General features: G+C 39.6%; 3 protein-coding genes across 11 annotated transcripts; all 3 read right to left on the reverse strand.

Moving 5' to 3' along the window:
- Nucleotides 1–954: 954 nt before the first annotated feature.
- On the reverse strand, nucleotides 955–4,476 carry LOC134675901 (uncharacterized). The gene is made up of 4 exons (XM_063534240.1): nucleotides 4,373–4,476; nucleotides 2,920–3,055; nucleotides 2,235–2,348; nucleotides 955–1,410 (listed from the first exon to the last, which is right to left on the reverse strand). The coding sequence occupies exons 1-4, from the start codon at nucleotides 4,432–4,434 to the stop codon at nucleotides 1,015–1,017; spliced, it is 708 nt and encodes a 235-aa protein (XP_063390310.1). The 5' UTR covers nucleotides 4,435–4,476; the 3' UTR covers nucleotides 955–1,014.
- A 1,144-nt stretch (nucleotides 4,477–5,620) lies between these two features.
- LOC134675714 (cysteine-rich PDZ-binding protein) lies at nucleotides 5,621–9,706 on the reverse strand. Its single transcript, XM_063534023.1, has 2 exons — nucleotides 9,330–9,706; nucleotides 5,621–8,282 (listed from the first exon to the last, which is right to left on the reverse strand). The coding sequence occupies exons 1-2, from the start codon at nucleotides 9,500–9,502 to the stop codon at nucleotides 8,153–8,155; spliced, it is 303 nt and encodes a 100-aa protein (XP_063390093.1). The 5' UTR covers nucleotides 9,503–9,706; the 3' UTR covers nucleotides 5,621–8,152.
- A 2,411-nt stretch (nucleotides 9,707–12,117) lies between these two features.
- Nucleotides 12,118–27,304, reverse strand: LOC134675860 (serologically defined colon cancer antigen 8 homolog). 9 transcript variants are annotated; one of them, XM_063534171.1, is made up of 16 exons: nucleotides 27,013–27,301; nucleotides 26,559–26,715; nucleotides 25,331–25,464; nucleotides 24,721–24,891; nucleotides 24,031–24,165; nucleotides 23,544–23,638; nucleotides 22,928–23,084; nucleotides 19,798–19,959; nucleotides 18,682–18,787; nucleotides 18,204–18,337; nucleotides 17,745–17,849; nucleotides 17,511–17,604; nucleotides 17,021–17,138; nucleotides 14,872–15,145; nucleotides 14,340–14,413; nucleotides 13,308–13,445 (listed from the first exon to the last, which is right to left on the reverse strand). In XM_063534171.1, the coding sequence occupies exons 1-15, from the start codon at nucleotides 27,148–27,150 to the stop codon at nucleotides 14,351–14,353; spliced, it is 2,043 nt and encodes a 680-aa protein (XP_063390241.1). In that variant the 5' UTR covers nucleotides 27,151–27,301; the 3' UTR covers nucleotides 13,308–13,445; nucleotides 14,340–14,350. The 9 variants fall into 9 exon arrangements, with proteins under 9 accessions (XP_063390237.1, XP_063390236.1, XP_063390240.1 ...); XM_063534166.1 differs by lacking the exon at nucleotides 14,872–15,145 and having other exon boundaries at nucleotides 12,127–13,445; nucleotides 27,013–27,294; XM_063534170.1 differs by lacking the exon at nucleotides 14,340–14,413 and having other exon boundaries at nucleotides 13,178–13,445; nucleotides 14,872–15,118; nucleotides 27,013–27,298.
- Between the last annotated feature and the right edge of the window lie 421 nt (nucleotides 27,305–27,725).

Here is a 27,725-nt window from a genome sequence, read left to right on the forward strand (position 1 = left end):
CTTTGTAGTAGTATAACTTTGCATAAGTTGCGTTAATTTGGCGCGCAGGCGAAGTAAACAACTAAAGATGCGTTGCGTACGCAACGTGTGGTTTTTAGAGAGAGGCCCTTACCCGCCGTCACGCCAAGGTCGCGCCGCGCCCGCCGCGCCCGCTCCCCGTGCACGGCCCGCGTTGCCCGTTAAGAGCCACCCGCTAACGTCGTATGAACGCGAACATTATTTTTGTATTATTTGTTTATGCAATGGATGAAACCGACACAAATTCATATTTCTTATTTATCCCGCCTTTTATATTAATAAGGTGTGAACTCTAGTAACCTTAATATTCTTTTGTTATGGTAATAGCCTGTTAGAACAAAATTATCAAAAATCTTATGAAGCTGTGCCTCAATAAGACACAAAAACATGTAATGTACATATTGATACGATTAAATCCGACGTCAGCAATTTATTTTAACTTTAATTATTTTTTGAGTCATTTTGAATAGTATGACATAGTATCCGATTGCAATGGACGTAATTGACACAAACTATGTTTTCACATTAAAAAAACTATCCTAAATGCGACACAGTTACATGTTTTCTCTCGAATATTCTTTTCTCCAAAATAATTCAAAATAAAAATAATTACCACAAATTATTAAATAACTTAAAAAGCAAATAATATCTGTGACACAAAACAAAATGTAAGATTAACATCTTAAAACAGCATTCGTAAGCGAAAAAAAATTTGACTTTAATATTACTTTAAGTTAGGGCTCAAAATATAGCCAGCGCTGCAGGACTATTACCATGTCTTTTAATTGAAAAACGGTTTTAAAAAATCAGTACCTAGCTATTACTTATGAAAGCAGCAGAATATAAAGATCGTATTAGATTATATAATTGTTACATATTTGCCGTAACTTATTTATAAATGTGTTTTTCAATTAAAATACACATCAAGACTGTTTACCTTATTTCTAATGCTATAAAAACCAACTATTGGTGAAAACGCTCTTACGAGATGATAGTTTACCACCCGCCTTTGAACTCGTCTTTACACTCCTTCTTACAAGTCTTCTTTAATTTCTTCCTCAACTTCTTTTTGCACTCGTACACATCGCACGCGCTCTTCACGGCCGCTTTACACGCGTTCCTACATTTCTTCACCTCTCTGCTTTTACACGATCGTTCTATACTTACCCTTAAAGCGTCTAAACCGTCTTTACTAATAGTTTGTATTGAAGATTTAATAGGTGTAGGGTTTGGACTTTTTAGTTTGGAGTAATCTTCAAGTGTAGGTATGCTTTGTGGTCGTGGGTCTGGTTGCGATCTCACTGGTGGTTGTTTTGGTTGTTCGGTTGTTGGTGCTGGTGGTTCGACTGGTTGGGTGTAATGTGACACGTTGGGTGTTGAATTTGTGTCTGGCTGTAAGTAATATGGTTGAATTTTAGTGCACTGTCTAAATGGCGCTTAAGTTTTAAGCCCATCACAGACGGAGCGATAATATAACAGCATCTTACCATATCTTTTACGTTCAATTTGACAGAGTCCACACACGAAGCTGTAATATGCATTTTGGTATTTTACGATAATATATCTTATCGCAAGGCATCTTAAGATACCTTAAGATGTTTTAAGTAGCTCGGTATATTACGATAGATAGACAATGTAGGTGCTAGACAGAGAGCGATATATATTTTGGTATTGTTGGCGTGTGTGGTGTGGTGCATAGCGATATTACTCTAAGGGCCGCTTGCATCATCTCACTAACCCGGAGTTAACCGGTTAAACCTAACAGTTTAACATCCAGTGTCAAATTCTTTTCTTTATTTTCAATTGACCATGCTACAACTTCGAGACTATATATAACTTATGAACTAATTTAAGTCTTAAAGAGATTGCATCTTTTCTTGATTTACAATTGCCAATAGATAGTCAGTAGTAGTCAGTGTCAAATTGTACTGGTAACCATGGTAACTCCAAGTTTAACAAGTTAACCCCGGGTGCAAGTGGCTCTAAAAGGCCTACTTGCACCATTCCACTAACCCGGGGTTAACCGGTTAAACCGTTCACCCGATGTCAAATTGTACTGGTAACTTTGGTAATTCCAGGTTTAACCGGTTAACTCAGGGTTTATGAATGGTGCAAGTGGCTCTAATCTAAGATATCTGCCGGTATACTATCGCTCCGTCTGTGCCGGGCTTTCTTGAGATGTAGGTGGTTTAGAATTTATAAATTATAATACTTACTATAACTAAATAGATGACGTTCTTCTCATCGCTCTCACTGCTCGACTCGATCCTGTCCCGACGCGACGAGGTACGTAATAGTGTGTCTTGCAACGAAGGGTATACATCCATGGCCTGCGTCAGATCACAGTCGTATCAACAAGAAAAACCGGCCAAGTGCCAACCGGTAAAGAACTATTTTGTCGTCGGCTTAGGGCCCCCCCACATCTAGCGTCTTTCGAGCGTCGGCGTCTGGTCAGCGCTATGGAAAATGACGTCGCTGCGCAGTTGCGTCGACGTTGCGTCGGCAGCGGCAGCGGCCATAGAATTGTAGACGCCGACGCTCGAAAGACTCGCGCGCGGCGCTGGGCGTCTTTCGAGCGTCGGCGTCTACAATTCTATTAAGGGCCCCCTCACAAACCTCGGAACTCCTCCGGGGGACTTTATATATTGTTGTCCAAGGTAGCAACTACTAATTTCCTTGAAATGGAGTTACGAGGTTTGCGCCTTAAGCCGACGTTGTGTATTTTTTCAAAAGTTTAGGCTCAATAGTTTCGGTGATAAAGGGGGAGGAATGGTCAGACAGACAGACGGTACGGAAACTTCGACCGACCAAATACTGAGCCGAGCGGAGCCGAGTTTGTCCGAAATCAGGAGTGTCTCCCCACAGACGGAAGCCTAAAAAGATAAGATAAGATACTCGTACCTGCAATTTGGTCAACTTGTTGATCGTGTCCAGTCGTTTCCGGTTGATCTTGACGATGGAATTGAGGAGCTTGTTGAAAGCCGTGGCATGCTTCTCGTCGTTTATCTGAGTCTTCAGGAACGGGAACTCTTTTGGACTGAGAGAAACCTGGAAATTGGTGAAGTAGGGAAGTCTTTCGTCTTTGTAGATAATTACACTCCTCTTCATATAAAGCTTAAGGAAAGAGTTGTAACTCCATACATCAGTTTTCTCACCAAAACGCGACTTATTTCGTAGACCACGTCGACATCTAGCGTCAAGTCGCGGAATTTATCAGTACTGCTAGTTGACAATAGATGTCGCGACGAACGAAAAGTTCGTCTTGCTCAATTTTCAGCTAATATTATAACCGGAACTCTATCTGCTTGTAATATTAGTTGTAAATTGTTTCAGCAGTACATTTTTCGTCAGTTGCGACACTTGTGACATCTGGTGTCAAGTAGCGGTACTAATCCACTACTTGGCGCTAGATGTCGACTACGAAATAACTCGCGTTTTTGGTACTTTCTTATACTTATATTTCTCTATGCTTATACTTAGGGGCTGACATATAAATGACATCATCGATTTTTGTCGATTTTTGACCCCCCCCCCCCCCTACAATCATCCAAAAATCATGCTTCAAATGACCCCATTTCCTCCTGCTTCATGCTACCGTCATCCGTCCGTCCGTCAATTTATGAATAGGATATAGGATATAGTCAATTTAGGAATAATATTATTAGGCTACAGACAATTCACAATGCTCTTTGAGCGAGTGAGGGTATAAACTGGAGGATTTTCCCTACTGGGCCAGGGCCTAAGGTAGTCAGCCAGTCGGGTTAGGGGCTGCAGTCTACATGATGGCTGCTGAGAAAGCCCTGGCTAGTGGTTATTACAAGGTTTTGGGCCTACGGCGACCAACACTACAAATTCGCGGGCCTCGTGCTAACTTCTGCGGATTTATATCCAATATATCCTATCTATACCGGGTGTGGCCTGTAATACGAGCAAAAAATTAAACTGTATGCTGTACTCCTCATACTGACCAACATTTATTCAGCAAGTTTTAAAAATAACGTGTGGTTTGATTTTTAATACACTTTAAAGTTTATTCTAAGACGCAATGTATTGCGAATTTTGTTATGTTTAAGGCATGACAAGCAACGTCAATCACTATGATATGGCGTGGTGATGGCGTCCATTGAATATAATATTTATTTCGTATGAAACATAGAGAGTCTAAATAATTCATAATTTTTAAAAGTTGTTGAACAAAAGTGTCACCGTTTGAGGAGTACAATCTATGTCTTAATTATTTGCTCGTGTTACAGGCCACACCCGGTATAAGATATTTTATGTTATCTAAAATGTCTAATGTATCATTCATAGCTGCTGGAATTCCTTGGAAAAATAAATAAATAAATATAATAACTAAGTAATACTTACGATAGGTCCAAAAATGATTGCTATTATTATAAAATGAAGCACAACCATTTTCTACCGGCGACGCGGCTAAACGAGAAATCAAATCATCTTTATCAGACTTAGGAAATTGATTTTTAAATTGGAAACATACTTGATTACCGATTCGATATGCTTTGATGTTTACAAAGAATGCGTTTGAAAAACTACTGTTTGTTAAATCTAATTTAATTATGATGTAATAAAAATTTCATCGAAAATGTCTTTATTCATATTTCATATAAGTATACTTATGGTACAAAAACATACGCTCTCTTAAAAGTCAACACATATATCGTGTGCGCGTCGGAAGTTATTGGAGCTATAGAAATCTTGATATCCGCGAAAAACCGATTTTCATGAACATTGATCTTGAATAACTTCCGACGCGCACGCAATATATGCGTTGACTTTTAAGAGAACCTTTAAAACGTCATAACGAAGGTGTATACGGGTTTCCAGCTTATTATCCCTCATTCCGAGGTTGACCCCCTTTTTATTAAGCTTAAAATGACTGGCCTAAAGAGGGTGGTTGGCGGCAATATGCAGTGCGTGACCCATATGGCTTATGATCGCACACTGTGGAACTGGAGCATACCACCATGTATGCATGGTCGCGATCCTCAGCAATGAGGGACCGAGGAAGAAGAATTATTGAATATTTGAGCGGTGTGGATGCCACAATGTAAACGCCGGCATGGTCGGCCTGAGGAGATAGCGGGACGGCCAGAGGTCCGATTTTTGACTTTCGACCGCTTGATTTCGTTCAATAATATCTCCACTACTAGGCAGTTAAATTCTACTAATAGAATTGAAAACGAGTGGTCAATACCACTAGATTCCACGTTTGCTGTATGGGAGCCCCACTTAAATATTTATTTTATTCTGATTTTAGTATTTGTTGTTATAGCGGCAAGAGAAATACGCCATCTGTGAAATTTTCAACTGTCTAGCTATCACGGTTCATGAGATACAGCCTGCTGACAGACGGACACCGGAGTCTTAAGAGTCTGTGCGGAAAGAAAAGAGTCGTGGAATGTATAGAGTCCAATTCACGACTTCTCTTTCAGAATAGACTCTAGTAATAGGGTCCCGTTTTTACCCTTTGGGTACGGAACCCTAAAACTACCGTATGTCCTTCCCTGGGACTCAAACTATCGCCATACCAAATTTCAGCTATTTAAATCGGTTCAGCGGTTTAAGCGTGAAGAGGTAACAGACAGACAAACACACTTTCGCATCTCTAATATTAGTATGGATTTAGACGAGTCTACCACGTTTCACGGTGGGGACTCATGAAAAAATAAATCACGAAAAACTATCGTGAGGAAACCGAAGCAACAAAATCGACCAAAGCATTTATTATTTCGGCGATAGACAGTCGTTACCCAGTTTGCGGACGGTACAGCGACATCTAGCGTGAAATCTTGACAACAGTTGGTGGTACTTTGATATGTATTTCATGGATATTTCACTTTTAAATTACTTATAAAATAAATAAACATTGTCAATATTTCCTGTATATTAAATTATTAATGTACAATTTACATTATGTAGTTCATAGTATAGAAATTATAATTTACTAAAGCCAGTTTCAAATTTCATTATTGTGGCTTTCCACAGGGCGTTAGCAAATCGTAGGTGTGCTTGGAGCATAAGAACAGGACACTTCTCTGATGGAAAGCCACATTTTACCATATTGGCAAACTTTTTTATACAGGAGTTGCATATTTGCATAAATGTTATACAACCAAGTGTGTTGCGGTTATAAAATGTGGTGGGGCATATTACAGGTCATATTAATAATGTCAAAGACATGTAACTTCGTATAAGATGAATAAGGTCTAAGCAAAAAACGTGCCACGGAAAACAAGAAAAAGTCATTCTCGGATAGATGGCGCACACACCTTTAGCCTATTCTCGGCTAGATGGCGTGACGACACCGTTTCATATTTAACAATTTTAACACATAGATATCAGGATTATCAGGGAACGAACATGGGTCAAATTATATAAAAATAATCCATATATACACTATTTTTTGATAATTTTATACGTGTTTATTTTGAGTTATAGTCGTGTGTCGATAGATGGCGGTAAATGTACTGTGACTACAAAATTTCCAATAACAGGACCGCTCTATACTATCTATTCTTTTCGCTAATGTCATAATGTCAATATACAGTTCTTACCTTACGGTGATATTCCACACGTCTAATTTCTTTTTCCAATGTCATTGCGTCTTACTCTCTCATTAAGCAAAATGTGAGACGCAATACACATTGGACGAAGAAATTGGATAGGTGGAATACCACTCTTACTTATGCATGCTTTTATACAATACTTATAAATAACAAACCTTCAGACTGGTTAGCTGTTTGTCTTATTCCTTTATGTCGGCGGCCGATCGTAAGATCAGGCATATCGTGAAATTCCTAGGCATATCGTGAATCGTGAAAATCTTTGACTCGTACGCTGAGTCGACGTCGACTATTTCTGGGCAGTTTGCCCTTTGGGCATCTGAAGCAACCTAACGAACCTATCATACCTATATATTAGTTTAATGTGACTATCCTCAAAACAATACACAGGAACATTACGATCTGCCTGATCTTACGATCGGCCGCCGACATCTACAATATTGTAGATAAAGTCTGTCAAGCGATTTCCGTCAGTCGAAAAGAGCGGCAAAATTAAAAAATGTAGGCGCGAAGGGTTATTCTCCTATAGAAAATTAGAATTTCGAGTTTTTGCTAATGACAAACTTGGTTGACCGAATATATAAATCATTTAAAAAAACCGGGCAAGTGCGAGTCGGACTCGCGCACTAAGGATTCCGTACCATAATGCAAAAAAAAACAAAAAAAAAGCAAAAAAAAAACTGTCACCCATCCAAGTACTGACCACTCCCGACGTTGCTTAACTTTGGTCAAAAATCACGTTTGTTGTATGGGAGCCCCATTTAAATCTTTATTTTATTCTATTTTTAGTATTTGTTGTTATAGCGGCAACAGAAATACATCATCTGTGAAAATTTCAACTGTCTAGCTATCACGGTTCGTGAGATACAGCCTGGTGACAGACAGACGGACGGACGGACGGACGGACAGCGAAGTCTTAGTAATAGGGTCCCGTTTTACCCTTTGGGTACGGAACCCTAAAAATGTTCATCCCTTGAAGCCCACTTCTAAAGCAATCTTATAAACGTAACACACACAAACAAAACATAAGTATATACTGTTATTGTGTTTGTGTGCATTGTGCCTATAAAATTGGTTTAGATGTGGGCATAGCTTTAAGCGCGACTTAAGTCGTGTTTCAGTAACGTCTAAAGGTGACAGTCCATTTCCAACGACAGCACTACCATTCATTTTACTAAGGAAATTGACAATAACACCGAACATTCGTACTAGTAATGCAGCTGCGGTCAGAAATGGAATCTTACCCTAACGGTCACATTCCTGACAAAATGTATGGGGTCCACATGACCATCAGTTTTGTGACAATAGCCGGCCGTTAATGGTACAGTCAACTGTAAAAATATGGGTGTAGACAACTTACTCAAAAATATGTCCCATAGTTCTTTATTCACTGACATAAGAGTTATGGGACATATTTTTGAGATGATTTGTACACCCATATTTTTACAGTTGACTGTACACAGTTAAGTGAAAAAGCCCTTATAACTGATTTATCTTTAACACCTAACAATATAGTAATTATTTAACTTAAAACTACACCATATATTACACTACGTAGAGCTCTGCCTATAGTTTTTAGTGTCCAGAATTTTCTTCCCGCACATAGCACAGATGCCCTTCTTGTACGCACACGCCTGGCAGTAGTGTGAGCCAACTTGGTGCACCTTTGTGCGGCAGATTCTGGAATTAGACGTAAATTATGTTAGTTTAATATGTATTTATAAAACAATTAGTTTAATACAGTGGTATCCAATTTAATGATGCTGAAAATAATTAATTTTATGGCACTAATTCTGCCCTCCTAAGCCAAATAGCGCTATCTCAAAAACAAATGAATTTTCTTTTGAGATAGCACTCTTTGGCTTAGCAGGGCAGAATTATAGTCTGTCTGTTTTTTTAAGATTAAGTATGGCATAGTAAATCTATGGCGAATGTGATCTTAGAAATCAAACAGGCTATACTAAAGTAAATATTACTTAATATGTACTAAATATCAAGTCTGGTATTAATGTTGTAACTTTTAAATATCTTGAATTTTAATTTAATGCCTTTGACAAAGTTTAAATTTTTTACATCTCAGTATTTGTTCAGTTTTTAAGGGATTCAAGATATTTAAAAGTTACAACAGATTAACTATTAGCATACTCCGGATAACAATGTTTTCTTATGATCACATTTTCGGGGTCAGTAAAGTACCAGAATATGTAAAACAAAACCAGACCACGAAAACAAATGTAACTTTACTCATAGATAATCTCATATATCACCAACAACTGCTCAAAATGGAGAGAGATTGGAGAGGCGTATGCCCAAGAAGAAAACTCATATATCTATAATACCAGTGGCAGATTTGCAGTCTTTGCCGCCCTAGGCCCCAGGTCCTATAGCTTTCGCAGCACTCACCATATAGACTACATTTTAAGTTATTTCTTGTTATCATCAGCAAATTTTTTGTCACAATTTGCCGCCCCTAATTTTTTGCCACCCTAGGCCCGGGTCTACTGGGCCTTAAGGCAAATCCGCCACTGCATAATCTGTAACCCATATTTTTGAAAATAAATACTTATTTACTTTACTTGATGATTACAGTACAAATTACATTAATGTCAATTTACTTTTCTTTACCAAGACTATTTTTGAGAAGACGAAAGACCATGAAAATAAGAGTATTTTACTCATAGAAAGTACTAATACGTAAGTACATGTACTAAATTTGAATATACGTACTTGCATTCCTGGAACTTCGAAGTGTACGGGTTATATCGTCCTTTCTTCGCCGTTAATGCCTTGTTTTCGCCCACTTTCCTGCCACCAGACTCTGTGGTGTTCCTTGCCCCGGTCTTCCACGGGTCAGGGGTGATCACACGTCCCAATTTCTTCTCGCATTTCTCACAAACCATCGTAGATTGATCGTAGAATGTTTTGATCACAAACTTGCAAACATAACCTCAAAGTCCTGTTGTTTCAATTATGATTTGCGTATGGTTGTCAGAAATGTAATTATTATACTTGTTTTATTTACATCGAAATTGTTAATAGTAATCATACGAGAATTAAATACCACAAGCAAATAAAATGCAAAAGATTAATATTATTATTGTGACGTTCTGACGTTTGTCACTTGTCACTTTTGATTTGACAGATATTCTCGCGTCAGTCGTTACGGGCGCGTTCAAATTTTATTAAAACCGGACAAGTGCGAGTCGGACTCGCCCACCGAGGGTTCCGTACTTTTTACCCGACTACGGCAACGCAAAAGGAGGGTTATGATTTTGAGGGTATGTATGTGGGTATGTATGTATGTATGTATGTATGTTCATCTGTTCCCTCATAACTTCTAAAGTACTTATTATAATTTAACAAACGATGTGTCATTCGAATCGTCTTAATCGTCCGCTGGTTATAGGCTATATGGCGTCACAAAAAAATGAACACGGCGCCCTCTAGAGGTCATAAAGTCACGAACCAAAAAATTAAAATTAAGTAATGATGACGTGTTATACATCATTTGAAAGAGCTCAATTAGCACATTTCAAATATATAAATATTGTTAGCTTTTGCACCCGGCTTTGCTTGCATGAACCATATAAAACATTAATTTGTCGGTTAGGTAATTCGAACTATGAATCTACAAGCGCTCTGGATTCTATCCGCATGTTACGCGACTACGGCGATACAAGAAGGTTTTTGCAAAAGAAATTTGTTTGGTCGCTATACCTACATGGTGTTTTTTTAATGTCCTGCAACATTTTATAACGTGAATAGGTATAGAAGTCCTGACCAGCCAAAATGTATGAAACAGTCAATTTTCGATATTAAACTTTCGTGAGACATATTTTAAATTGTTTATACGACAACGGTTTCACTCACTTGAATTTTTAGTCGCTATTGGCGACATGTTTCGGGCCCGTCGGGGGTCCTTAACAGTCAATTTTTTTACAAGATACGTACGCGTTCCGAAGACGGGCGCCTTCGGCGCCCTCATACTGAAAGTGTCGGGCGTAGACCGACGTACGCGTTTCAAAGCTGGGCGCCTTCGGCGCCCTCATACTAAAAGAGTCGGGCGTAGCCCGACGTACGCGTTCCAATGCCGGGCGCCGAAGGCGCCCTTATACTAAAAGAGTCGGGCGGAGCCCGACGTACGCGTTCCAAAGCCGGGCGCCTTCGGCGCCCTCATACTAAAAGAGTCGGGCGTAGCCCGACGTACGCGTTCCAAAGCCGGGCGCCTTCGGCGCCCTCATACTAAAAGAGTCGGGCAGAGCCCGACGTACGCGTTCCGAAGCCGGGCGCCTTCGGCGACCTCATACTAAAAGAGTCGGGCGTAGCCCGACGTACGCGTTCCGAGGCCGGGCGCCTTCGGCGTCCTCATACTGAAAGTGTCGGGCGTAGCCCGACGTACGCGTTCCAAAGCCGGGCGCCTTCGGCGCCCTCATACTAAAAGAGTCGGGCAGAGCCCGACGTACGCGTTCCGAGGCCGGGCGCCTTCGGCGACCTCATACTAAAAGAGTCGGGCGTAGCCCGACGTACGCGTTCCGAAGCCGGGCGCCTTCGGCGCCCTCATACTGAAAGTGTCGGGCGTAGCCCAACGTACGCATTCCAAAGTCGGGCGCTTCCGGCGCCCTCATACTAAAAGAGTCGGGCGTAGCCCGACGTACGCGTTCCAAAGCTGGGCGCCTTCGGCGCCCTCATACTAAAAGAGTCGGGCGGAGCCCGACGTACGCGTTCCAAAGCCGGGCGCCTTCGGCGCCCTCATACTAAAAGTGTCGGGCGTAGCCCGACGTACGTGTTCCAATGCCGGGCGCCGAAGGCGCCCTCATACTAAAAGAGTCGGGCGGAGCCCGACGTACGCGTTCCAAAGCCGGGCGCCTTCGGCGCCCTCATACTAAAAGAGTCGGGCAGAGCCCGACGTACGCGTTCCGAAGCCGGGCGCCTTCGGCGACCTCATACTAAAAGAGTCGGGCGTAGCCCGACGTACGCGTTCCGAAGCCGGGCGCCTTCGGCGCCCTCATACTGAAAGTGTCGGGCGTAGCCCGACGTACGCGTTCCAAAGCCGGGCGCCTTCTGCGCCCTCATACTACTGCGTGCATTTCTGTACTGAGGACGCCCTCGCAAAAGTAATATAAAGTGACTTCAAAAAGTTAGTAACGAAATCATGACCCCAAAATTAATTAAATAAAAAATAAGTTCAAAAACTAAAACCCGACTACTGCAAATCGCGCTCTAAATATATATAAGAAAAGGGACGACACTACAGTGTTGCTACTTTTTAATTTCTACTCTTTTTTGCCAAGCTGTAACTCAGCCCACGACTCAACTTGTTCAAGCTACATGTACCGTGTGCAAGAACTTGTAAAGATAGATTTGTCCCTGTCTTGTCTTGGCTTAACTTGGCAGGTGTCTTTGGCGGATTTTAGAAGCTCTTATTCAATAAAAGACTTTATGGATATAGTTTGTTTGTATTGAGCAAAATATTGTCTCTATACAAAGTAACGTACTAACATTGAAAGCGTCTACAATAATATTCGAAACGTGAATTCCTACTGAACTATACTTGGTCAAGCAGATCTTGTCAGTAGAAAAAGGCGGCAAATTTAAAAAATGTAGGCGCGAACGGATATCGTCTCATAGAAATTTCGCGCCTTTTTCTACTAACAAAATTTACTTGACCATCTATAGATATCTTTCCTATTTTGGGGCATGGCACACGCATCCGATTCACACGTCGCTCCGATGGGCGTCGCCTAGGGATGTCGCTATAATACGACGCAGTGTGCCATGCCCCTTTGTTTGGCATTATTTGCATATAATAGATATTATATCAGCGTAAAATACTTTAGTTTTATTTTTTTCATCCCCACTTACAATTTTGTAACATAACAGAAAAAAATTAAGATAGCTGAGAGAACCCCAGTTTCTCTAAAAAGCCAGGATAAACGTTAAAAAGATGAAGAAAAAATTATAAAACATACAAATTTTCTAGCTCAGTAGGAATAAACGCCGTAAAACTATCACTAACACAAAAATTAACAAACAAATAAATATTGCACGAAAACTAAAGCTAACTCTGGCCCTTCACTGGAGAATTGCTTCTTTTGCTATCCGTTGGTGCTTCATGTAATTCATGTTCCATAGGTGCTTGTTCTGGCTGTGCTTCGTATTGTGTCGTAGGTTCAACATACTGTGTAGCCGGATCATATTGTGTATTCGGATCAACATATTGCGTAGCAGGATCAACATATTGTGTATTCGGATCAACATATTGCGTGGGATCATATTCTTGTTGATAAGTCCCATCTGTCGCATAATTATCATATTGCCCTTCATATTGAGCGTTAGGATCAGTATATTGTTGTGGATACTGCTCGTAATTCTCATACTGACCTTCCTGATAATTCTGTTGATAGTTCTGATCGTAGCCTTCAGTTTGTTCGTAATACGGTTCGGTTTTCTCTGCGTAATTTTGATCGGGATTCTCATAGCCTTGCTCATAAGCTTGTTCTACATTTTCTGCAGGATAGTTTTCTGGTTCATGTTGCTCTTTTTCATATGCAACTTCTTTCTCATCAGCTACGTCTTCTTTATCATCAAGTTGTTCCTTATCATCAAGTTGTGTTGGTGTTGTCTCTTCTGCAAATCTTTTGTCTGGTTGGATGGTGTGATTTGGTTCTTGGTAACTAATGGATGTTCTAGAAGCCTGTTTGCTCAGAGGTCTGTGGTCTCTGGTGTCAGGTCTGGTGTCAGGGTGGTCGGGGTATCCGGTGGGGTCAGCTCGGGGATGGTCTGGTCGGCCACCGGCGGCGGGAGGTGCATTGCGGTCGGTTGAGGGTAGGTGCGTGGCTGGTGCTGGAATGTTGAATTTATGTTGAAATATTGTTGTATTAGCTAATTAAGCATTATTTTTTATTTATAAAATTAATATTGATTATCGCTTAGGGGTCATCCATTAATTACGTCACATGAAATTCTAGGTTTTTTTACCCCTCCCCCCCTCCTTGTCACACTTGGTCACATTTGGCAAACCCCTCCCCCCTGGTGTGACGTCACATTTCTTCAACGAAATCGGCAAATATTTATTTAATATTTTATCAAAATATATTTGACAAAAGAAGTATTAGTAATTTTATAACCCAAAACTGATTAAGAAATAAAATTAAACGAATAAAAACGATTATCGTTTGAAAACCTTGTTATTTAAATGATAATTAGCGTATAAAATAATTTAAATAAATTTTCGGTAACTGAAGTTAAAATGACGTCACAAAGTTTATGACCCCCCTCCCCCTTGTCACAACATGTCACATTTTCTTGACCCCCTCCCTCCCCATAAACGTGTGATGTAATTAATGGATGACCCCTTATAATAATTTTTACAAATCTATAAAGATCATCTTGAAAGAAAAGGTTACCTAAAAGAAAATGTTACTTATTGTTGAAAAGTACGATTTGGTTTTAAATTAACTCTGCTAATAGAAATATATATAGTCAAAACTCACATAACGACACATTAATCATAAATATACATTTGTTGAAAAACTTGTAGTAAATGGTGTTGACCATGATGATGAAGTATATTAAGTAGTTGATAATGATACTGATATAGAATACAAAATCAAGACTATCCATGACTAAGTATTTTGAGTAGTTGATAATAATATTGATGTAAAAGACAATAAAATCTATAATGAAGATTCTTGAGAAATCGATAATGAAGATATAGAAAATATCAATACCGCTGACCTGTGCGAGGGCTAGGAGACTGCATGGAGCGCCCCAGGCTGTCTACTTGACGCTGCAGAGTTGCCAGTTCCGCCCTGAATCAGAAGTGATGCACACACAACTCACACACAAGTGCAAAATTCTACACATATATGTAAAAGACATAAAGGTATTTATTTATAGATTATATTATTACGAGATGTAGATCAAATGGAACATGGATTATCTTTATTCAACGATTACTGAATATTTAATCTTTACTTCATTTTCAAAAGCAGATATTGTAAATGTAGGTATGCTGGGATAGAGATTTACTTAGGCAATTGTTATATTACTAATTATATAACTGTTTTAATAACTTCTTCTTCTTCTTTCTTTTTGTTTTACTTCTAATTTCGAATAATTATATTTGCTAGTTTTATGTTCTACGTACATGAACATGCACTACGACACACTTCTCACTATCAAGCAATACATATACTGCCAATCCTACATTTCTAAGCAGACTATTCTAAACCATAGTTCCATCACCAACATCAAACGAACTCTTTACCTTAACAGGATCATCGTCAGAATCTATTCTATCAAGAGACAGGTCGCTTAATTGTCTAGTTAGCTCTCCTTCGTCATATCTTCTAAATCTATTCCTATACGGTGTCGAAGTATAATAAGTGCGGTCTAAGTCAAATGAGCTATTCGGGTAGCCGCTTAAAGGCGTGTAGCTTCGTGCGATGGTTGTTGTGCAGTACTTCTTATGGGAAGACCACAAGTTACGCAGTTTTCTCATAAGCTCTGCGTTCCTGCAAAGCAATTGTGTTTTTTCCGTTCTGAAAAATTTAAGAGCTGTGAAATTATGTGACTGAATGAATTCTTCAAATTGCAAATGCAAATTGAGAAAATAATATTATAAATGAAAATATAAGAATACATGTTCACAAATAAAATATAAAATAAAGTCAATAAAATATCAAAACAAGAAGAAATATACTATAAAGAAGGTATAGTATTAATCACATAATACAAAAATAATTAAAGTAATCACATAACACAAAAAAATATATTATCTAATAAGACTAATAAACTATAGTGATTAGTGACAGCTACGATACTCTATTTCTAGTTAGTATAAACTATATAAATATTGATGGGTATATTGAAAAATAAATAGTACTTTATTACATATATTGCACACATGATTAATTTATCATTACCCATTAAAGTTTCAAATGTTTCCGAAAATTTACAACATCGCATCTACTTACTTTAACAAACTGTTTTAACATGTCATTGTACTTTCAATCGATATTTATTTCAACACTGATTAACAATTAACAATACATAACAATTTTTTCCCACACTTTATGATTGTTATATTTTTAACATTTTCTCATTTTCTGTTTAAGTCACGACTAACAATAACATATTTAAGAATCAAATCCAAATAACATTAGGTACATAAAGTTTTACAATTTTCAACTTTAACTATCTACTTTAAGCATCTACAATTGCACAAACCCTAAACCTAGATCTTTCGCGTTACATTCAGTCACAGATAATTCTGTTATAGTCGTCAGTTTGTCTTCTGAAAAACTTTAATTCTCATCGTTTTCTTGAGCCTCTGATATTTCAGGTTCTACAGTTTCTTCCACCTGAGATTCTGGTGGGTCATTTGCATTTTCATCATTTTTCGGACTATCAACATTTTGCTCATCTACTTTGTTAGTAGTTTCTGCATCTTGTTCTGTGACTGTATTAGCTGTAACGGCATCTCCTGCATATTCTACGATTGTATTTTCCGCTTGCTTTTTGACTATATCTTCTGCTTGATTTGCTATATCTTCTTTGGGTTCTGGGGAAGCAGGTGCAACATCAACTTTGTTATTTCCATCTATAATTTCAGGAACATCTTCCTTCTCAACAGCCATGGGCTCACTATCACTACTCTCTACTTTGCTGTCTATAGGTTCTTCCGTCTTCTTCAAAACCTGAACATCGCTATCAGTGACTTCCATGCTAAATGTGTTCAGAACTCCTTTTTCCTCAATCACTTCAACGACCGCTTCTCGTCTCTTCTTATCCTTCTTCCTCGGCTTCGGTATTAGTTTCACGCTTATGTCAACTTTAATCGGCTCCTTTTTCTCCCGTAAAAAGGGCTGTTGAATCATAAGCGGCAGATTGTACACCTTTTCTCCTTTCTTTTCGAGATCCTGATTGGTCGTCAGCTTGCCAATGGTGATTGGCGCGTAATTATTCGACGAATCGGACTCTTTTGCGGAGCGGCGCCGGGTACGGCGGGTCGAGGGATCGCGAGATCTTGAGTGGTCGCGCTGTGTTCTGATTGGTTCGTCTGTACGGCTGCGACACTGCGTGCCTGCCACCAATAAAAACACAGCACGACGTTAGAAACAGTTCGAGTTTAATGGGTAATGATAATGTGAAGTATTTAAAGTGCTTCTTGGTTTATTTCAAACTGATAGTGATAGTTAAGTTAATTCTTAAATTGTTCATTATTTATTATGTCAACGACTGTAAGTGAATTTGTTTTAATAATTTCATTATCTTCATCAACTACTACTACGTCATTCGTATATTATATTTGTTTATTGTGTGTGTGAATTCTTTGTCTATCAGTTTCAAACGATCCAAAGTTTGAAGTAAAGTGAGTGTTATGTTCATGCATTAGAGTTGAAATTTGTTCGTACTTGTGCCTACGGTTTGCGTCGTCTAGCTTGTCTGTGAGCAAACGACATTCTCCGGTGAGTTTCTCCATCAGACTGTTTTGTGAATGTATCATGGACTCCAACTCGGCAACCGTTTTTGCTGCGGGACCAAATGTTCCAACTTTACTTTTGAAATTTTACAAAGGTGCTAACAAAAGTGATCCTAAAGTTTAAGAGGACCTTGTCGCTTTAAAAGATTTAGAAGTGCTTAAAGATCTTGCTGTATAAGGGGTAGTAGATGGAATTAAACAATCTGATGAATAAACTATTGAAGTCAAGCCCTTTCACGATACAGTAAACATGCATAATAATGAAAGGGTAAAATATGAATGTTTTGAACTTATCGAAATAAAATAAAATGCCAATGAGAATTTCAAAACATCAATAGTTTACCCATTAGATTACCCAAATGTGGTCGACTATGACAGAGATTTGGAAAAGATGGAAGTGTAAATTTTGTGTGGGTCCTTACCGTGTTTATTCTCAATTGATTCCAACATTGAGGACATCTCTTTTTCTTTCTTGTTCTTCTCAGGAGAATTTGGAGTTAAACTCTTCATATTTAGCTGTGGAAGTTACATTGTATTAATGGAAGATATAGGAGATAAAAACCTTATGACTGACGACTAAGTTAGGGACAAAAATGTTAAGAAACATTCTGAACTGATTCTTACTAAGAAGAAAAACGGTGAACATGAAAACGTACCTCCTTCTCAAGAGTGGAGATCTGCTCGGTGAGACGTAGATTCTCTCGTCGTGAGTGCACCAGATCCGCATCCGCACGGTCCAGGCGCTGACGCAATGACTGAATCTGGAACCAAGAGGTTTAATTTTTAATATCAAAGGACGGACCTCACAAACTAGTCTGCCATGCCATCCCTTTACGGTCTTCAATTCTTCATCTCCAATTCCACTGCACCAAATAGTGCTTTAGGAGAGAAAATGCATGAGTTGGTTACTTTAAAAAACTCTCAAATCACTTTCAGTATCTCTATTTGCCGAGCTCCCTAAAATTTTTCAGGATCTCGTCATCAGATCATAACGTAATGGATGAAAGTATAGAGAACTGATACTGACTGGAGTGATATGAGAACTGAAAATACTTGGAAAAGACCAAGCCTATTAAAAAAAAACCATTAGTGTCTGATATTGGTCTTCGGGTTACCTCCGAGTTGAGTCGATTGGCCTCGTGCTTGGCTTGGCGTTGATGACGTTCGATCGCCAGACGCGCTGAAGCCAGCTCCTCTTCCAGAGAGGCCTTTTCAGCGTGAGCTTGAGTCAGGTCGGCTTGAAGCGATGCTGAGTAAGAAATAATTTATGTAAATACTTCGAGTTGTCTTTTGAGTTTTTGAAACTTTGAACGTCTCTTGGACAAGTGCTACTGGATATTTTGGAAACGTTAATTTTTAGAACCATAGGATTAAGGATGACTGTGTATCTGCAAGGGCCCCCGAAAACAATAAGATAAGAGATAAGATAAGGATGACTCACGTTAGACTGGGCCGTGTCCGTTCCGGAGCTTGCTTTTCTATGACATGACAGGCAATCGCGTGATGCTTTCCATAGAAAACGATGCGCCGGAAGCTCCGGCCCGGACACGGCCCGGTCTAACGTGAGTCACCCTTTATTGGAGAGGTATTTACCTGTCTTGCTCTTCAGTTCCATCTTCAGCTCCTCAATGGCGGAGTTCTTCATCGACAGTTCTCGCTTTAGCTCATTCTCTTCACGACGCTGACGCTCCAAGTCCAGCTAAATAATAAAATATATTTGTAAGCAACCTACTACTCTGCGAGCTATGGAAAGGGCTATGCTCGGAGTCTCTCTGAGGGATCGTATTCAAAATGAAGTCATCCGTCAGAGAACTAAAGTCATCGACATAGCCCACCGGATTAGCATGCTAAAGTGGCAGTGGGCCGGTCATATTAGCCATAGCGTAGGACGCCCTCAGACTAGATGTAGCGATGGCCTTTGCAAGGCGGCTGGCAAGAGCTGGATCAGAGTTGCCGCAAATCGTGCTCAATGGCGTGCAATAGGAGAGGCCTATGTCCAGCAGTGGACGAGAGTAGGCTGATGATGATGATGATGACGATGAACCTATTAGATTACTATGTTCAAAATCCTTTACTTTGCTTTACTAACCTGCATAGACTAGGAATCCTCTAGACGGAGTTTAGAGCAATTATTTCATGAAACCGATGCTGTATGCCAATAATAATGGGGTACGGGGGACGAGGTGAGCGAGTCCCGTGCCGTGTGGTCCGTCCATAGACAATGGACGTCACACAGGAGACACTTTGACTCGAAAATGGAGTAAAACTACCGTATATATATTTTGTGGCTTTTGGGATAGCGCTACTATGCTCACGGCGCGATTCGGGAAATGAATTAGAGATTATCTAGATACGATATAGTAAAGATATGTGACGTCCCAAAGGTAAAGGTAATCCCCGGGTAAAGGTACCTTATGGCGGTTGGCGCTTACGCTATTATAAACGCCGCTCCAATATTATTGCGGCGTTATGCGACGTAAGTGCCAGCCGACATAAGGTACCCTTTTCCGTGGAACGTCACATATCTTCACTATTTCATATCTAGTGAATCTCTAATTCTTTCCCGAATCGCGTCGCCAGCAGCCGCCACAAGGTACCTTTTGCAGTGGAACGTCACATATCTTTACTATTTCATATCTAGTGAGTCTCTAATTCATTTCTCGAATCGAGCCGTCAGTCTGGAGGATGTCTTGTCTTGTCTGTGCTAACCTGTAACTTCGCCACACTGTCGTACTGCGCGGCGAGCTCATGCTGGAGCGAGTCGCAATGTGCGTTGTACCGCTGTTCCGCGGCTGAACGCTCTTGTATGGCGCGGCGGGATCCTTCGCCGACTAATTCTCGGATTTTGGCTCGTTCTGATGCAAGATCCTCCTGGAGAACAATTCAAATTGTTAGGAACAGCTACGATACCTACAGTCCTACATCTAGAGCTAAAGCCAATTTCTTAGGCATGCAAGAACTCTCATGCGAGTTTCATTACCTACATTGCAGTATTTGATCGGTCGGCTGAATTGGATGTGCAATGTTATTTATTAAGGGGGGACCAGTTTTAGACCAGACCAGCACCTCTAGCACAACTGGCCGCGACAAGCGTGAGAAGTGACAGATCGGCGCGACTTGGCGGCTTGTCGCGTGTTGGCAGCACAACTCACGCGCGAGAGCCGCGACAAACTCGCGATCAGGTGTCACTGTCAGAAAATGACAACGATCGCGACTTTGAACTAAAATCCGTAGCACAACTGCCTATTTAGAGACAAAATATTCTCTCGTCTTTATGTCAATCCGCGAGTCGAAGTCTACGCGACTTTATAACGCGACTCGCTCTCGCGGGTGGTTTGCTTGTACTTTTTTAACTAAACTTATGATAATTATAACTTATAACTTAAAAACAAGTTTCATATATTATGTAATAATATAATTTGTATAATTACTTATTGCCCTAAGGAATAAGGAAGTGTGGAACAATCACTAAATGCGCTTTACGCACTCTTATATCGATGATTATGCACGGTGATACCTACAAGTACCACAACACACCCATCATGTTTACAACTTTAATTTCAAACAGCTAGCTTGTAGGTACTCAATTAAGTAAATAGCTACGTATGTAGGATTTTTAAATTTCAATTCATGTTCGTAAGTTTATAAAAGTAATCCTAAGACTTCCTTATACAAAACTTTCATCAACCTAACAACGGAACCCGCTTGCTTGTACATAAACGAAGCCGATGAGGTGGGTAGGTACAAATGTTCAAAACAAACTATCCAACTTATTAAGTAAGCATTAGTCTTAGTAGTAATATTTAGGATCACGGTTAGATGTCTAATTTCAACAATCTCTTACTATTTAGGTACCGTTTGGAACCTTCCTCGACTTCAACAAAAAATACCTACATGTGGCCTGTGCCCGCAGCATCGTACTGTAACAGAATGATGTAATACGTGGCTATAACAGGATCATGTCCGGCTCAAAATCATGCTTTGTATGAAGTCTGTATGATATCAGTCATCACCCACTAAACCATTCCATCCCCTGCCAACACCATACCGTGACGTGACTGGACCGAGCCGACCAACAATATTTTGAAGGAGTCGTTACGCTCATGTCATAGTCTGCGTAGCATAGGTACGGTTATCATATGGTCTACCATATTGAAACTCCTCTAGATCATACCCGTGTTCTAGATGTTTCTCTTCATGTTTGACAGGGCCTGATACGATCATGCTATGATACGTTGTTGTCAGCATTAGGTATGAAGTAGGCCTTGGGGAGCTAATCATGGCTTCTAGGAGTTCTAGGTACCTGCCTACTTTATTTTTGTTTCTTTTCAGGTAAAAATACAGGAGAGATAAAAAAACAATATTTAAATTAATAGTATATTGCTTTGCCTTATATATTCTTGCAATATTCGACTTCTTATTATTAAACCTAATATATATTAACATCTAGAACCACAATAGAGAAATTGTAAGAATCTTCTTTATTACCCTTGAAAAGTATTTTCTCTCTTCCTTTTTCTTCGACATGCGGCGTAATTAAATATCACCCTGGAAAGAAAATTGGTTTGTATTGTAAACAAAACAATAAAATATGGTCATGAACTCATGACTTCATCGAGGACTATGAAATAAGCTTTTCATATCAATTTGTCAAATCTTAAACAGTTACACAGTACACACACATGCCATCCATTATTGGCACAAGAAAAACTATATGAAACTTATTTGAGAGTTACTGCGGCAGCTTAGATAGGTATGCCATAACCATTAGGGTTATTATTAATAGTTCACTTCCTCGGTGGTGTTCTTAAAGCTAAGAAAGCGCTTCTCAGATCTTAGTTAATTTAGAAAAGGGGACAGCTCCGCGTTTGAAACCTACAAGCTTGCCTAGTGTGTTTCTTTTCCTGACTCGCCACTTCGGGTCCCGTTGGCACGTTCCTGTTAACAATATTTTCCTTTGGGTGATGGGATATCAATCGTGTCTAGGAACTCTAAGATAATGCTGAACTTATTCTGAAAAAAAAAACACTATTTACAACAGGAATATGAGAACAAAACCAATAATAGCAATTCCATTAATTTTAGTTACTTACAAAAATATTTTATTTCAAAAGTTTATTAAACAGAAATTTTTAAACAATATATATTTTAAGGAATATTATCAATATTAAGTATACGAGGCTCTATTACTTACATTTTTTTCATATTTTTCCCGTAATTAAATGTTGACAAAATTTGGAAGTTCCTTGACTTTGACAGGAAAAACTTAACCATCGACAAAAAACCAGATTTTTTACCACCAAAGAACGAATGGTTTAGCGCATCCCTGGTTTCCGATTCAGTGTTGCCACTTGCAAATATCGATTTGTTTAGACTTTGATTTCGCCGGGTAACACTGACGAGTCGCGCCGCGACTTTGAGTTCTCTACGCGGCTGTTGCAGTCGCGGGTACAAGTTATGCTACGGAAATCGACAGATTTGACAGCCGCGGGAATGGCGACTCGAGTCGCGGTCTAAGTCGCGGATGCAAGATGTGCTAGAGGTGCAGAGGCCAGTTTCTGCGGTTCAAAGATGTGTTAAGAGAGCTCATATAATAGAGCCAACAACATGGGAATCTCTAGCTGGTGACCGTTCACAGTGGAGGCAGGCACTCAGCGGTAGAAAAGCAGTCGCTGTGGCCGAAAACGCCTAGGAAATGATGATGATGATGACGATTAAGGAGAGCGCACCAGTGACACTCAGCGGTAGAAAAGCAGTCGCTGTGGCCGAAAACGCCTAGGAGATGATGATGATGATGACGACCCAGGGGGACCCTAACTACCACACTTGTAATCATTACCTTCAATCGACGAACTTCGTTCTCCAAATTATTCCTCTCATCCCTAAGTTGCTGTTCGATGACGTCATTCCGCTTATATCGCCCATCCAGGTCACCGTCTCGTTGTTCTAAGCTGGTCTTCAGCTTGGAGATCTGGGACTCCAGGGAGGATTTGTCTCTGAAAAATTATACTTCTTTGATAGGTACACACACACACACATACATATAATCACGCCTATTTCCCGGAGGGGTAGGCGGAGACCACGGATTTCCACTTGCTACGATCCTGACATATCTCTTTCGCTTCCTTCATTTTCATTACATTCCTCAGACCTTTCCCTTTGACCTGGCCTTTCTTCAGTATTTCCCCGATCTGATCAGAGAAAGTCCGCCGAGGTCTACCCCTTCCAACTCCCACTACCTACTACTTCTTTGATACCTCTTCAAATGAAAATACTGGTAAAAATATGCAGGTTGATGACAGTGTACAATTGAGTCGCTTACTTGAAACTCGGGTAAATCCATCTGTCAGATTATGCGAGAGCGAGAGAGGTCTCCTTTCTCAATTATTTAATGTTAGTATGTCTCACAACAGTTTCGATTACGTTAACCTTACCAAAAATGTACGTGTACTGACCTTTGCAAATTGTCGATCTGCCGCTTAAAGCCGTCAAGGCAAGTTGAGTCAACGAGCCCAGAGGCAAGCTTGCGCTTATTTTCGTTGTTTTCATCCTGAAAGATGGTAAAAGTCATAACATAATTATTAATACCATGTAAGAGAGAGTCCCTAATTATGTAGCATCAATTAAAATTATCAATAAAACTGGAATTGAGCATTTAAGTAGCATATTTGCAAGCAGAATGATCGCGTTATGTCGAAAACACGATAAAATTGTAAGCATTTAGATAAGTACCTAGAACATATTTGCAAACAAAATAAGTGCGCAACGTCGAAATTACTATTTGCATGAAAAACTTGATAGAAGACTAAAACCTATTTAACTATAAATCTTACTTGAACCTTCTTAAGGTAGATTTTCGATCACAAGCAGAAATGCGATTGCCATGAAAATCTGAATGTACCTAATATAGTTAAAACCTGACTATTCAATATTAAATCTTACCTGAACCTTCTTAAGGTCGATTTTCGACTGTGCCAACTGCGCTTCCAACTCCGAGATGCGTGACTCGAAGACTATATTCGGTCCTTCGAGTCTCGTGGCTCGAGTCTTCGGCTTGCGTGTCTTGGTTATCGTGGCCTACAAATGATGCTCATTTCAGTATGTGGTGTGTTACATCTTGATAAGAAGGCTCAAAATTGACGATTAGGAGGTAAAGTTGTGAATTGCACGGAAGAGAGACAATTTACATGCAAAGTCAAGTTGGCTGTTGGGATTGGTTTGTTGTTTCCTTATGATCACTATCCAGACCGGTGCTATCCCCTACATCATCCAGATCATCAGTCTCAGACCCGAGTAGTAAACATTTGGGAAATCACCATGTTACACAATATGTACCTTAAACTGTTACACCCTCTGTACCTTATGATCGCTATCCAGACCGGTGCTATCTCCAACATCGTCCAAAGTGATCCGTAGACCAGACCCGTGAGTAGTAAACATTTGGGAAATCACCATGTTACACAATATGTACCTTAAACTGTTACTCCCTCTGTGCCTTATGATCGCTATCCAGACCGGTGCTATCTCCAACATCGTCCAAAGTGACCCGTAGACCAGACCCGTGAGTAGTAAACATTTGGGAAATCACTATGTTACACAATATGTACCTTAAAACTGTTACACCCTCTGTACCTTATGATCGCTATCCAGACCGGTGCTATCCCCTACATCATCCAGATCATCAGTCTCAGAGCCGTGAGTAGTGAACATGCGGGAAATCAGCTTGTTCTTCTGAGCTTCGTGGAGATGCTCGTTTTCGGATATCACTTCTTTCACCTTGCCGAGGAGGTTGTTCAACTCGTCCTGGTTTATAGAAAATATATTTAGTAAAACTTAATAGACAGTGTGGCCGTAATGGATAAAAATAACTTCAGAAACGAAGCTCCTCTAGATAGTCTAGATTTAGGTTTTTTTAGCACTACTTATAAAAGCATTGATGATTCCAAAAAGTATTCTTTTGAATTCATAGTGTCCGTTTAATGGACTCCGCAAGAAAAGTCTGCAGAGATTTTGATAGCCCTCACATACCTATCACAACAGGGCTAGTGTTATTTTAAACGTCAAACAAACATCTATGAAATTATGATGACGTATATAAATAACACTTACACTGCGTGGGCTATCAAAATCGCTGCAGTCTTCAGTTCTTGGTCTAACTCTACTTTTTTTACGGCGCTTTAAAAGGTTGAAGGCAGGACAGTAAGGGGCAAAGTTTATGAGCAGCGAGTGTTACCATACTTACCCTGCAGTACTGGCTCTCTCGCTCCAACTGTTCGATGTACTCTTCTTGCTTCTGGATGAAGTTGACGACGTCCGGATTGGTCCCGCCTGTCAGGTCCGCTGGAGCGGTCGCCGGAGGTATCGGGATCGATTTTCCTGTTACGAAAGGATCGTATAATTTAATTAAAGGCGTGCATAAAATAAATAAATTATTATTATAGGACATTCTTACACAGATTGACTAAGTCCCACAGTAAGCTGAAGAAGGCTTGTGTTGTGGGTACTCAGACAACGATATATATAATATGTAAATACTTAAATATATAGAAAACAACCATGACTCAGGAACAAATATCTGTGTCATCCCTCATCACACAAAAAATGCCCTTACTGGGATTCGAACCCAGGACCATCGGCTTCACAGGCAGGGTCACTACCCACTTATTAGGCCAGACTGGTATAAAAATATGTGATATTTTTAAATTTATTAGTCTACACTCTACAATTATATATGTCTCTAACTACTTCATTTCATTTTCATTTCATTTCATTTCATTTATTTCCCACATATAAGCTGACAGTATTTCACCAAAACGCTTACACGGTATAGTACAAAAAAATCTCAAATCTCGATGTTGGTTTAAGAGGTACTTCTTGTCCAGGTTCCCATCGGACTCGTCCAGGTTCTTTTTGGGCCTTTACCTTATAGGTATTAAGTACTATGGTTTTTAAAAACTGACTAACATAACTAGTCATGTTCCATACATTTTCAAGGAATTTCATGATTGCGTCCAAAGTTCTGCATTAAGAACACTTGTTCCGATTTTGGAATTCTTATGTTTTGTTCGGAGAGTGTACTTTATTGAATCATTGGGATTTAGCATCCTCAAGTGAAATAAGCTTTTACTAAGTATGTTACTTTGGACAGGGGTGCGAAACTCCTCCCTTCGGGCAAACTCGGCTCCGTTCGGCTCAGCATCGCTCCGAAGAATTATTAGGGTTGACACAACTTGACGTTCCTTTGCGTGCACGACCACATATAAGATAATAGCTCGAATTTTGATTTTGACAACCCTAAATAGCCGAAAGGGATAGTGCCATATATTAGAAGAGACAGCATGATTCGACCCTGAACCGCTGTCAAACTTCGGTTTTGTAGGAAGTTTCCTTTCTGTACGGTAGTACTATTATTTATTCTGTGCTTTGGATTAGTTTGGATATAGGTATGTATATAATTTGTTTCCACCAACCTGTATGCGGCGTATAGTTATTCAAGCTATCTGCATACAGCGACGCATATTTGGCGGTCAGGCGAGGCCGAGGTTTGTCCAGTAAATACTTCTTGTCAAGATCCCCGTCGGACTCGTCCAGGTTCTTAATGGAGGCCGAACCACCGTAGCTGCGGATCTGAAATTGAGGCCTATGTTGTGATACGAAAACAGTGCTTTTTCACTAGACTTCTACACTCGAGAGAAATAAAAATAGGTCAATTTGTATAATAAAACTAAAACTTTTTATTGATCGTGAGTGTAGGTAGGTACGTATATTTTACAGATAGGTAGCTATTTTCAGAGGGAATAACATGGTTTTAGTACGTAGCTGCTCATAGATCCACGATAGTTTCAGATTAGGAGGTCACACATACGGACGGACAGACAGATAGACAAAACGAAAACACGAAACCAATAAAATTGGTATACTTACGCTAGGCGCATAGTTCCCAGATAAAAAGTATCTCAGTTTCGACACAGCCTCCTTATAAGCCAGCTCCGTATAATCTGGAACTCTCTTCAATCCGTAGTCCATTTTCGGCCTCCTATACGAAAAATACGGATAACTCATCGTTACCAACAAAAACTAACCTAAACTTTACTTATGTAATCAAAAACCTACTTAAGTCACATTATAAAAAGAAAAATAAAATTTGAAAAAGGAACGCGCAGTGTTGCGCATTGCGCCAAAGTTTTGTGTGCAATGGTTTTGGGTTTCGAAATTGGTATTGATTATACGTTGCCATGGTAACGGTTGTCAAGTAAACAATTTGGTTGCTAGGGTTGTATGTTGTAATTCGTAGCGTATTACAAGTGGATTGTTTGACGTCACTAGCCGCTAGTGACTAGCGTGACTAATTAAATAGTTGATTAGGGCAATTGAGTGCTCAGACATTTAATAATTTAGATAAAATAGGTACTTAATAGGTACTTTTAAATTATTTGATTCATATATATGTATATCGATTATAGCACATTTTAAGGATTAACTCTTCACTTTCTATATGTTCAAAACTACGAGGTAAATAAATACACATACATACACGCGATTTATTCTAGTTTTTTTTAAGATTAGTAGATAACTAATAATATGTCTAACTAATTAATCGCAAAAAGGATGAGTATTACCTACTTTTAAAACTATCT

Source organism: Cydia fagiglandana, chromosome 23 (assembly GCF_963556715.1).
Source record: "Cydia fagiglandana chromosome 23, ilCydFagi1.1, whole genome shotgun sequence".
Taxonomy (NCBI): domain Eukaryota; kingdom Metazoa; phylum Arthropoda; class Insecta; order Lepidoptera; family Tortricidae; genus Cydia; species Cydia fagiglandana.

Excerpts from the sequence above, each read along its gene's own strand:
- LOC134675901 (XM_063534240.1), bottom strand. The coding sequence starts at position 4,434 with ATGGTTGTGCTTCATTTTATAATAATAGCAATCATTTTTGGACCTATC. Across the intron at positions 3,056-4,372 it reads CCTATCGTAAGTATTACTTA|TCCAAAAGAGTTCCCGTTCC; the intron begins GTTATTATATTT and ends GGTTTCTCTCAG. Across the intron at positions 2,349-2,919 it reads ACAAGTTGACCAAATTGCAG|GCCATGGATGTATACCCTTC; the intron begins GTACGAGTATCT and ends GATCTGACGCAG.
- LOC134675714 (XM_063534023.1), bottom strand. The coding sequence starts at position 9,502 with ATGGTTTGTGAGAAATGCGAGAAGAAATTGGGACGTGTGATCACCCCT. Across the intron at positions 8,283-9,329 it reads TCGAAGTTCCAGGAATGCAA|AATCTGCCGCACAAAGGTGC; the intron begins GTACGTATATTC and ends GTCTAATTCCAG.
- LOC134675860 (XM_063534166.1), bottom strand. The coding sequence starts at position 27,150 with ATGAGTTATCCGTATTTTTCGTATAGGAGGCCGAAAATGGACTACGGA. Across the intron at positions 24,892-25,330 it reads GAGAGAGCCAGTACTGCAGG|GACGAGTTGAACAACCTCCT; the intron begins GTAAGTATGGTA and ends TCTATAAACCAG. Across the intron at positions 24,166-24,720 it reads GTCTGGATAGCGATCATAAG|GCCACGATAACCAAGACACG; the intron begins GTACAGAGGGTG and ends CATCATTTGTAG.